The 13,080-nt window shown below is 28.2% G+C and overlaps 1 protein-coding gene across 1 annotated transcript; it reads right to left on the reverse strand.

Annotated features, from left to right (window-relative positions):
• Positions 1–1,464: 1,464 nt before the first annotated feature.
• On the reverse strand, positions 1,465–6,118 carry LOC129885598 (probable cinnamyl alcohol dehydrogenase 1). The gene is made up of 6 exons (XM_055959929.1): positions 6,002–6,118; positions 5,675–5,784; positions 5,414–5,527; positions 3,567–3,794; positions 2,639–3,078; positions 1,465–1,907 (listed from the first exon to the last, which is right to left on the reverse strand). The coding sequence occupies exons 1-6, from the start codon at positions 6,005–6,007 to the stop codon at positions 1,705–1,707; spliced, it is 1,101 nt and encodes a 366-aa protein (XP_055815904.1). The 5' UTR covers positions 6,008–6,118; the 3' UTR covers positions 1,465–1,704.
• Between the last annotated feature and the right edge of the window lie 6,962 nt (positions 6,119–13,080).

The following is a 13,080-nucleotide window of genomic DNA, read 5'->3' on the forward strand; positions in this document are numbered from 1 at the left end:
TGGATCCTTAGCAATAAGTTCATGCGTAAATTTACATGTTTCCAGTAACTTGCCCATCATTCTTCTAACTTCCTAATGCCAACATTGGTCCTCTGGAAGATAATTTCTATTATGTATAAAATATGTATATTTTATGTATATTAATATTATTTTCTACGTTTTAATTTGTTTTTTTGTTTTAACTTATACGAAATTTGAGAAAGTAAAGAAAACTTTTGAATCTTATGATTTAAAATTTTAAAAAGGTAGAATATATAAAAATGCTCTTTAATCTTGTGGTTTCAAACATGTCATAGAAAGTTAGAATTAAGAAGTTCCTGAAAAAGGAAAGAATTCTTTTTAAGAAAAATATATTAAAAAGACAAATAAATTAAAATGAAGAAAGTAATATACAATTTATCGATTATTATTTTTGTGAGTGCATATACTGTATAAAATTCCAACAGTTAAAGAAGAACATAGAGCTGGCATTTGTTATAATGCTTGTGATATTTTCATGTTTGACTTGGTCAAGCTGATATACGACATTTTTTCCAATAATTAAATGAAAGGACTTGGGATTTGTTAGTGAAATTGGAGGACAATCAAATCTCGCTATTTTTAGGGTAGAACATCTTCTTGGATTTGTTTGGTTACTTTAGTTCATTAAGAAAATATTGATGAGTCATATTGTCACATCTCTTGTTCAAAGAGGCTAGAAGAAATAATAAAAATGGAAAACTCAACTAAATCTTACTTGTTTAAGAGCTAATTACTTAGATATACTTTAGCTTGCAATATTACGTATTTTATTAGATTTTGATTCGTTCAGATACATGTATCTCAAGATACATGAATCAAAATTAGGTGTAATTTGTTTTAGATACATTGTATTCTAGTAGATTTACATGTACCTAGGATACATAACAAATCTCGCTCGCCACTCTCCTACGTATCTGATATCCCAGATACATGCATATACATGTATCTAGTGTCATTTGCATGTATCTAGAATACATAACGAATCTCGCTCTCCTCTCTCACTATTTTAGTATAGCTGATAGCAAAAATACATGTATCTTATCTTCCATAATATATAATAGAAAACTCTTAATTAGTGACAAAATACATAATATTTTAAAAGTATATGTAATAATAATAATAATATATATATATATATATATATATATGACAGTGAAATATATCTAAAATTAATGACGGATCCGATAATGAATTTGTGAGTTTAATATAACTAGTATTCCAGAGTCCAACCCTATATACGTATAGGTGCAAAACAAATGCATAACAAGTTAGATGTACACAAAATTTACTCTCTTAATTTAAAATTAATGTCTAAATTTTGAATCCGTCAATGAAATATAATAATTTTGTACTCTTGGTCACAAGAAGAGATAGAGGAGGTCGCTTTCACATACCAAACAAAATATGGTTGGTATATTTCAAAATCATCACCAACATCAAAAATAAAGTCTCACGCTTATATTGTTTTAATTAAGAAAGAAAATAAAATACAGAACTGTAACATTCAATCACCAAATACGATAATACAGGTACAGATTAAAGAAAACAAAATACAAGTGCAAATTAAAAAAAAACAAAAGATGACAATATCAAAGTTGGGCATTTTAATTTTCTCTTATATAGATAATTTATATTGTAGCCCTTCTTGATAAACCATCCAAATTCCTTTGGTGCGTAGTGTTATTACTGGTCAAGCTTGCTTCCAGCAACATCCACCACAAATCTGTACCTCACATCATTTTTCTCCAACCTTTCCATTGCAGTGTTTATATAATCCATTTTCACCATCTCTATTTGAGAAGTAAGACCTTTTTCTTTGCAAAAATGTAGCACTTCCTCTGTTTCCTTCATGCTACCAATGAAACTTCCGGTGATGCTCTTTCTCCCTAATAAAAATTAAGAATTTAAGTTCTACTATAAAAATTGCGGAGCAAGAAGGTTACCTAGTACAGAAAATTTTAGTTCAGATTTTATATTTGTATTTTAAAAAAATCTATTAATATGTACAAAAATTGAATTCGAAACCCAATTACTAACACTTTATGTTGATATTCTAGAATTTAAAACACGATCCTGACTCCAAGTGTGACGCCATTAACTCAATTTAACTTGTTGCAACATGTGACTGCACAATTTTCTAAGTATTCATATCAAACTTAAAATAATAATTGAAGGTTCCATTAAAGTAATGTTAACTAATTGATTAGCTTTAGTACGTGAATGATTAGTGTTGCTTATGTTGTCCATTATTGCGGACGGTTCCTTAAAAGACGCAAAATCTTGTAAGGGAATTTGTCCTTATCCTTCTTTGCCGCAAAAATAGACAATATCATGCCTAGCGGCTTACATATTTCAATCAACTATGGTTTTCTTTAACTAAATGATCACTCTTGCAATTCCTTTGTTCCAACTTTTGTCATATATTTGACAAATCCTGCGTATAAATTTTCAAGTTTCATAATAGAAGAATGCCGTGTTAGAAAAAATTATCTTACTTAGTACGTTCAGACTTATTACACAAATCAACATATTTTAACTTATTATAATAGATAACACAAGACCTGATAACGTTAAAATAAATTATATTATCAGCGTAATAAGTTAAATAATGACTTACCAAGCATAACCATGGGGGAGACAAATTGCAAGGGGGTGTTGATAACTCCCATCAAGATTAATTTGCCATCCACTTTAAGCAAAGAGAGATAAGGTTCAAGAGGATGATTAACAGGGACGGTGTCAATAATATAGTCAAGTGAATCAGCAGCCTCTTGCATTTTCTCATTGTCTGAACTAACAAGATATTCATCAGCACCAAGGTGGTCCAATGCTTCTTGTCTTTTCTTATCCGAAGAACTAATGACAGTAACATGATGTCCCATTGCCTTTGCTATTTTTACTCCCATGTGTCCAACTCCTCCAAGTCCCAATATTCCACCTCTTAATCCACTTTGGTTAAAACCAAAATGGTTCAATGGACTGTACACTGTCACACCAGCACATAGTAGTGGTGCTGCTTGTTCTGGTGCCATACCTTCTGGAATTTTCACCACAAATCTATATATAGTGCAGAAGGAATCATTCATCTAATCTTGAAAATAATTAACATAATTTAACTTATATATACTGATTAAGTTTAACCGTAGAGCATGTTGTCAGTCAAATTTTCTGAAATCTAACTAATTTTTTTTTTTATATTGTTAGCTCACTAAAGGTAAGTTGCATATAACTTTTTTTTGACAAGCATGAATAGATAAAACTACACTAATGGTGTTTAAATTTTTTTATAGTGTCGATGTATATAAATAGGTTACTAATGTCACTTTTTTTATGGGCAATTAAATATAGTTGCTGTAACTCCAAAAGCACTCATCCATAAATTGATTACTAGTACATATAACATATAAAAATGTCTATAACAATTAACTTATGATAACAACATTTAAAAAAAACAACTTTATTTGTTAGGTGAGTAGATAGTGTAATTTTTTTTTACTCAGTCAAAATATAGAAAAACTATTCTACGGGAGGGTGGGCAGGCTTACTTTTGTTCAACAACCATGAAATTAGCAAAACCACCTTGGGTGGGCTTGCCATCAGTGTAGACATCATTGCAATTCCATATCTTCTTTGCACAGTATTGCTCAATGTCAGCCTTGCAAGGCCTGCACTTCTTGCAACATCCAACTAGCAATCCAACTCCAACTGTATCACCCACTTTGAATTTTGTTACCTCTGGCCCTACCTCCACCACTTCTCCAACAACTTCATGTCTACATCAATTTTCATCACCACCACAAAATTAAAAAAACTACAAAGGGATAAGGATCAAAATAGATAACGATAGCATTAGATTAGAGCAAAACGTTATTGTCACCACCAACTTTACTATGGCATCTAGGCCACGTAAAAATCATTTACATAAATGATTACTTATATACGTTTAATTAATTATAGTGTAAGTTAACTTACTAACTTCTCTTTTTATTGTTTTAGGTGATATCAATATATAGAAATTAATCTCATAAGTATATATTGTATTATGCAGTTCTATATTGAAAACGAGCGATTGATGTCATGAAAGTAACATTGACTTTATTGCGATTCGCATATTGAAAACGAGCGATTGATGTCATGAAAGTAACATTGACTTTATTGCGATTCGCATTTGTGTGATGGAAGGAAGACAAAGACAAGGCATTTGGAATAGTCAACCAAATTCCAATCACGAAAAATTAATAAGTATACATTATATTATACAGTTCTATATTGAAAACGAGTGATTGATGTCATGAAAATAACGTTGGCTTTATTGCGATTTACATTTGTGTGATGAAAGGAAGAAAAAGACGAGGCATTTGGAATAGTCAGCCAAATCTCAACCACGAATGGTTGAAAAAATTATTAGGTGTTAAAAGGCACAAGGACCACTATATTTTGTTGATTTATTTTGATGGGTAAGAATTAATATATGAACATCTAAGTTATATAACTAGATTAAATATATGCTTTTATTTCCTCCTCAAGCTGTCATTCCATTGGGGCTACCAAGAAAACTGAAATTGACATCAATCAAAGATTCAAGGGGTTGCAATTTTATTGTTGAGAAACAGCAGAATGAAAATTGACTTCTAATTAATCAAAATCCCCCCACCCCATGAGATCCACAGTAGTCTCCACTTACCATTGAGGGGGCTACATAAGTGGAGTAGTTCATTATTTTTTTCATTAAATACTTGTAATGCGCAAATAAAGTAAAATTATCTTCCTTTTTTGTACAACCTCCTTGATAAGACAAAAGCTTTTACTGTAGTGATAAGATGGTTCAAAAATTATTTCAAGTCTCCTGTTCGAAATAGCATAATTTTACATTTCGATTAGATATCACTTTCACCTACTCAACTTATTTGTGAGAGGTATAAGTGTTTTAACAACTAAGTAATTCTCACTTAAAAAGTAAGTATACTAAACTCCTGTTATGCCTGAGATTTAGGAGATCGGATCACAAAAAATCTATTAATTATATATAGTCTTATTTTATATTTCTGTAAAAGATTAAATTCATAGAATGAACTTGTAACCTTTTGATCTAGTCACATGATAACAATATTATCAATTATCATTAATGCTCTCCTTCTAAGTAATTCTCACTTGTCTAATAATAACTCCATACTATATAGTCATATATGTAATATTGTGGTGAAATGGTAAATATTTTTTTTATTCTTAATCAAAAGTTTTTGTTAAGAAATACTCTACCTTACAATTTTCTAGCAAAAATACGAGCACCGGATACCAAACAGCACACCGAAAAAAAGGCGCAAATTCACAATATGACAAGTGTAGATACTGGAAAAAAGCAGGGGAAACAGAGAGGTGAAAGAGAAATTACCCAGGAACCATAGGGTAGTTGGACATGCCAAGATCATTTTTAACCTGGTGAAGATCACTGTGACAAAGTCCACAGTACAAAACTTTGACTTGCACATCATCAGGCCCTGTGTTTCTGCACATCATTTTTTTTTTTTAAAAAAAAAAAAGTTCATGAATAATCCTAAAATATATTGACTTGTTATATAACAACAAACAAGAATTACTAGGTTTGATCGATGATATGAATCCTCACTGTCTATATCCGCAATGTAATAGGTACCTGAGAGTGTAGGTATAAGGTGAAAGTACACCAGAAGGATCTCTAGCAGCCCAGCCAATAGCTGTTTTCTCAACTTCCAAGCTACCCATTTGCTTCTTTGAACTTAAACTCTAGAAAAGAAAAAAAAAGAATAGTTCAAAGGAACAGAGAAATAACAGATTTGTGAGCTACTATTTTTGTTCATATCACCACATACATATATATAGTTCTAAACAGGGGAAAGGCAGAGCTTAGGTGACCTTTCTTTGGAACAAAATTGATTTATTTCAGTAGCTAAGATATTGACATCAAAGTTCTATAATTAGATTGACTAAAATGTCCACATACCATCATCCTTATACACGATATAATTACCCTAAATACCCATCATCCTATCACTTAAAACGTATATCATTTGTAAGTGATTAAGAAATCTCATTTATTCGACAATTTACAATTTTTTCTCTCACCAACTTTTATATTGAAATTTTTAAAAGTAGAGTGTTTAGTTTTATTTTTATATTTTGGTATCTCTTTTCTTTTCTTATATTCCTACAAAAGATTAATTTTTTAATTATCGTAAAAGGAAACGTTGTTGTGGAGAGCAGTTTGGGTCCACGGGGTTGGGTGGAACGGTGCGTCACTAGATCGTCATCTTTTAGGTAAGGGTTTTCTTATTTAAAAAAATAAAAATACTACTGTATTAAGTTAGGTAATATAGGTAGTAGAAAAAGATTACTCCAATTGCTCGTCCAAAAGAGGTAAGAAACAAATTAACCAAACACACACTGACGAATACACAATTTTTATTAAGGGAGTATAAAAAAAAACACTGCTTGTAATTTGAATTTGAAATTTTAAGGTGAATTTTGAATTCCTTAAATCATTGAGCCAATATCTAGTCTTGTGTTAGAATATATATATATATATGCATAAAAAATTGCCTTACACATATAATATAGTTTTTCGTTGTGAGAATTCGGGTGAACACCCTCATGTCTCCCTAAATTCGTTCTTGCAAATAGAGTTTTAACTTTATATATGTTGAAAGCTTAAACTTTTCTATATAACCACATCATTTAAAGATATTCAGAATAGCATTATATAAGAGTTCAAAATTATTTAAGACCCTTTATATGCTTACTATTATAAAAAGAGATATTATGATAGCTTAAATTTACTACAATCCAAACAAATCATTTCAGAAGTTGTAGAATTCAAATTTCACTTAAAAAAATAATTTAGTTGCATAATTTAACATGATTACTACTAGATTTAGCAATAACATTGCATGTTGAATAATTACATATATTCATTGGTTAATGTTAACATTGATTGTGAGTAAAAAAAATTCCTTAGTTACGTACGTTGTGTATATATTCCATCGGCATATGATCAAGAACACAGATTTTTTCGCAGTACATGCTCGTACGATCCGCTTATCAAAGAAATAGAAAGGAAAAATCAATAAACATTAATGTTTATTTTGAAGTACGATTATCGATTGACATCTCTTTTAATTTGGTAATGTGAGAAGCAAATTATGAAGTGAATGAATCAATTACTATACATAAAGCTAGGGCTGTACAGGACAAACCGACAAATCAAACCAAACCGAAAAAAAAAAACGACTAGTGGTTTGGTTTGACTTGGTTTGGTGTTTGAAAAAAAAACTCGACCATTATAGGATTGGTTTGGTTTTAACTAAAAAAAGTCAAACCGAACCCAAACCGACCCGATTATAGATATACTACTCTTAAATTATGTTATACATAAAAATATTTATTAAAATATAATTTATAAATATTTTTTTAAAATTTTTCATAATTGTTTTTTCTTTCTTACATTTAGTTTTGGACTTGAGAAACTCATCTAAATAATATACAAAAAAAGTCCATCTTATAAAGTTATATTATAAAGTTAAAACTCCAAACAGTGTTCTGCCTCCATCTTATATGTTGATATTTTGTACTAGAATTTTTTTTAAGAAGCACCGCTCTTTGTTTTTTATTAGATACTATGAAAACCCGAAAAAACCTGAAAAACCCGAAAAAAATTAATATCGAAAAACCCGACTTTATTGGTTTGGTTTGGTTTATAGATTTAATAACTCGACACAAATAATTTGATTTGGTTTATAAAAAATCCGAACCAACCCGGTCCATGTACACCCCTACATAAAGCAATAGATATCAAAATTTTTACTTTTTTTAGCTTCTACTATTTTCATTGCGTAAATGTAAAGCTATACATATAGAGAATGATGAAGATAAATTATACATTCCTCCACCCCCACAGACGTCTTGTCCTTTACAACTAACGAATCTGATTTCACGTCATTTAATTTCTTTAGCCTCTGGCAGAAATGTTGCGTACAATAGACCCTTGTTGTCAGGCCCTTCTCCGGACTCTGCGCATAGCGGGAGCCTTAGTGCACCGGATTGCCCTTTTTTATTTATTTTTTCCTAACAAATATATTAGTTGTCATTTCTCCAAATTGATATTATAGTACAATACAATTCCTATTGATATTATAGTACAATACAATTCCTATTTTAAAAATAGTCATATAGTACAATCATAATCGACCCATGATATTATTAGCTATTATACGACAACATGATTCAACTTGATATACATAATTATCAGATATCTTTGCTAGTAAAAAATAATAGATAATCCTTCGAATTAAGTAAAATGCACATAGATAATCCTTCGAATTAAGTAAAATGCACATAGATAATCCTTCGAATTAATTAAAATGCACACAAATTAATCAGGCATTATATGCAATTTTTCTTTAAAAAAGAAAAGGCAGAAACAATAAAAACACTAGGTAAAACAGATAGTAGAAACAATTCTATTTGGATTAAATGAGGGCAAAAAGTGCATCTACTTTTAAAACTTTTATTACTTCTTTTATTTCAATTTGTTTAGCATTATTTTTTTTATTAATTTATCAAAAAAAGAAGGAAATAATTATATATTTAAAAAAATTTAACTTTAAAAGTTTCATGTTATTATTAATTAAAAAAAATATAATCAAATAAATGTTATATCATTTAAGATCACAAAATTCAATATTTCTGATTTGCGATCACGAGTTTCAAGCAAATGTTAAATCATTCATTTTTGTGCTGTTATTGTGAGATTTTTAGAAATGTGCAATATATCAGATTGGTGTAATGTGACTTAGAAGCAGCTCATACAAATAGACCTAACAGATGTAATACGCGCATGAGAGATGACGTTAGCCATAAATCACATTCATCAAATGACATTTTCAACAAAAAAAAATGTGTGAGATGAATGGTACTCTGCCCTATATTTAATAAAAATGTGTGAGATGAATGGTACTCTGCCCTATATTTAATTGTCATGATAATTAAAAATACTTAATTCAAAATACTTATTATTTTAGAAAATTAAGATGAAATTAATTATTTTGTTCTCATTTTATTCTTCCCAAATATATATCTAAGATAATGCACGCATTAAGAAAAACATTCAATAAAAATGTGTAAGATGAACGGTACTACACCCTCTATTTAGTTGTCAGGATAATTAAAAATACTTAATCCAAAATACTTATTATTTTAGAAAAATAAGATGAAATTAATTATTTTTTTCTCATTTTATTCTTCCATATATATATATATATATATATATATATATTGATTCTTTTTTAAAGTAAACAATACTCCCTCTATTCCATATAACTGAATTTCTAAGGTAATACATGCATTAAGAAAAACATTCAACGACAAAATTTGAATCATATTTTTTACTATTACCCTTTTTTTAATCAGCCTCATAAAGATGATTAGATTTGAAATCATAAATACAAATAGTCCGTTATTGAAATATAACTTTATAAGTAGTGTGGTTTAACTTCTGGAAAATTATAAAACTTCATTAACGCAAAAGGTAAACATGAAAAAAGATTTAAATATTTCTCTTGAACTTTGAACAATTCAATTATTTTGAATAGTAAAAAAAGCTTTAAACAGTATTTCTTTGTTTTTTACTATCTGTTATTTATTTATTAGAAAAAAATTAGTTATATATATATTACAGAGTTTGAATTATTTATTTATTTTGATTTTTTAGATCATTCAAATATATATTTCTTATCAATTTTTAAAAAAACATTTTCTCTTATATTTTTCTTAAAATAATTGCTCAAAAAAGTGTCTGGAAGTTTATTTATTTATTTTCCATTTTTGGTTTTGCATTTTTCCAAATTTTAAAAGACTGAAAATTTTTAAGAATATCAAATATGACTATATTTAAATCCTTTTATCATCAAAGCTATTAAATGTTTTTATTTTCTTTCCTTATCTCATCATTGATGTTATTTACATTTCCTTAAATCACTTCTTTTTCCTTTCTTGGTTCTTTTTATTTTTTATTAAATTTATTAATGAATTGTATTATATATATATATAATATTTGATTTTCCATTTTTTTTGAATTTTTAGATCATTTCTTCTACTAAAGATTCATACCTATCTATAATTATAAAGCTAAAATTATAAAAGGTAAAGTGGCACCCTTCTTACGCAAGATATTTATTTACTTTTATCAAAAAAAAAATTATAATTTTCTTAACTAATTGCTCAAAAATGAAGTTACTTTATCAAAATTTTAATAATAATTATTTATACTTATTGCTCAGTTAAAAAGAGAAAAAACATTTAAGAGAAATAAAGTATGTCTGAAATGTTTCAGTCTTTAAAGCCTAAAAAATTCTTTTTCAAAATTGCTCATTTTAATTCTCATCTTTTTATTGTTCATTATTTTAATTTATGTGAATAAAATGGACGTGCAGAGTTTCTTCTTTTTTATATTGATGATGATAGTACATTGTACATAACCTAAAAATCCTTTACTTTTGCCATAATATTCATTTTCAACTTCCTTTACTTTACTTTTTTTGCCATAATAAAAAAAATTGATCTTTTTTAATGTCAACTTATGTGAAGATTTTATTTTTTTCTTATTTATTTTATTTTAAAAGAAAAAATAAGTCTCGATTCTAATCAAAATAGAATTTATCTATTTATTTGTTTTTAATTTATAGAAATTTATTTTGAATTACTGTTATACCGTGCGAAGCACGGACAAGTTTCCTAGTGAATTAGAAAAAGAAAATGGGAGAAAAACAATATATACTCTGCGAAATTGAAGAATCACAAAGAATGGCCTAGACATGGTACCTGGGGTGTTCACGAGTTTGTTTGAATTGGCTATTGCTTAAAATTAAAATTAAATCAATTTTATCGATTTTAAAATTATTAAAACCAAATCAAATCAACAAAATAAAACACACATCCATCGGTTTGGTTGTTATCAGTTTTGGTTTGGTTTGGTTCGATTATTTGGTTATTGATTATACACAAAAATAAAATAAACGATTCATTCAAAAGAGAAAAAATAATTTGTCTTCGTATCATTTTGGATCTATAATTCTTATATACTAGAACTTTAATTATGTTTAACTTTCTACTTATATTATTAGCTAATCTAATGTACTAAATAACATAAACGTAATGAATAATGCATAAGTTAATGATATTATTATACAAATAAAAGACACATCATAATTTATTATTTTAAATTAGTGTGCTGCATTTTTTTTGCATAAAAAGTGTTCATAAAAAATAATATATTATGTATATATAATTATAAATATATATATATATATATATATATATATATATATATATATATATAATTTGTCGATTTGGTTCAGTTCAGTTATTTCTTCGGTTGTTTTGAACGAAACCAAAACCCAATTAAATATTATCAGTTTTAAAAATGTAAAACTAAACCAAACCAAACCAAATAAAAAAATAATTTATTTAATCGATTTGATTTGATTTTTCGATTTGGATTGATTTTTATCCAAACCGTTAACGCCCCTAATGGTACCCAAAAAAGAAAAGGGGGCAATTAAGAAAGAAATTTAAATTAATTAAGGAGAACATGTAGGGAATTGATATCCTAATTCTGAGATAAACATGCACAACTATTGTTATACTGAGTTTAGGAATGGGAGAATGATTTCACGTGAACCCACCATCTCCACAGAGATTTGCCTTTGCTTATAAACTCAATTAAGATTTCAGATAGAGAGACTAATAATTTTTTTTCATATTAAAAACGTAGGAAAAATACATGGAAATTACGATCTTGATTCTAGGCTAAAGGCGCATTGCTATATCGAACCTAGAGACAAAAGTGTGGGTTCACGTTCAATGGTTGATCCAGAATTTTCAATAAGAAGGTTTAAAATCTAAAAAAATAGACATACAAACTAGCCGAAGGGGGTTCGACATCTATTATTTATACATAAAAAATTATTTTAACCATATATAAATAATATAATTTTTAATCGAAGGGAATTCGGATGAACCCCTAGCCACCACGTGACTCCGCCGCTGTTCACGTCTCCACGTAGGTCCGCCCTTGCTCATGAACTAATCAAGATTACAAAAATAAAAAAATAAAAAAAATAGGGAAATGCTGTGCACGACGTGTTAGAATCCTGACAATATTCCTGTATGGAAAATACAAATTAGAGATATTATGATGTTCTTTCAAATATGTTGGTGAATTCAATTATTATTAACAACGTTATTATTTCTGTTAACAAAGGACCGACCATCAAGTGGTGGATGAAAGGTTAATTAATTAACAAAGCTTAAAAGATTCTTAAATAGATTAATTATACTTTATGAATCATCATCATTCACTAAAATTTAATGCTTCACTTTTTAAAATCATATTTTACGCGCACTTTGCGTTAGAATATACCTTCATTATTTATAGTATCTTTTTGAATTCACAAATTAAAGTATAAAGTTAGTAGGTATTTGAATTTTTACTCGGTTTTCGATGGATTTAGACTTGGTAGGAGCTTTCTGTCCGTAATAGTATTAAATCATATACATGTATTGTATTTTCAGTTACCGCATATTTCATTGTGTTACTGCTTATTTTCCCTTGATGCTCCGTACTGCTCCCTTAATAACTGACATGTTTTGCCCATTGTTGTATTTTCTTTTTTAGTAAATATTTTGATTTGCTATACCTTGAGCCGGGGTCTTTCGAAAATAAATTTTCTACCACTCCGTGGTCACGTACACTCTATCCTTTCTAGATCTTACTTGTAGAATTACATTGAATATCTTGTTGTATATTAAAAGAATGTAGAGGGTGTTTGAATTGACTTATTTTAAGTAATTTTTAGTTTTTAAACTCTTTTATTTTTAGGAATATTTGGGAAAGACAAAAAAATATTTTTAAAACTAATTTTAGGCCTAAAAAGTACAAAAACAAGCTTAAAGTCAAAAGTTGGACATGAAGACAATTTATGGCCTTTAACTTTTAATTTATAAGTACTTAAAAAAAAATCCATTGAA

This window comes from Solanum dulcamara, chromosome 4, assembly GCF_947179165.1.
Source record: "Solanum dulcamara chromosome 4, daSolDulc1.2, whole genome shotgun sequence".
In the NCBI taxonomy this organism is placed as follows: domain Eukaryota; kingdom Viridiplantae; phylum Streptophyta; class Magnoliopsida; order Solanales; family Solanaceae; genus Solanum; species Solanum dulcamara.

Excerpts from the sequence above, each read along its gene's own strand:
- LOC129885598 (XM_055959929.1), bottom strand. Across the intron at positions 3,079-3,566 it reads TTCATGGTTGTTGAACAAAA|ATTTGTGGTGAAAATTCCAG; the intron begins GTAAGCCTGCCC and ends CACTATATATAG. Across the intron at positions 1,908-2,638 it reads CTCCCCCATGGTTATGCTTG|GGAGAAAGAGCATCACCGGA; the intron begins GTAAGTCATTAT and ends AATTTTTATTAG.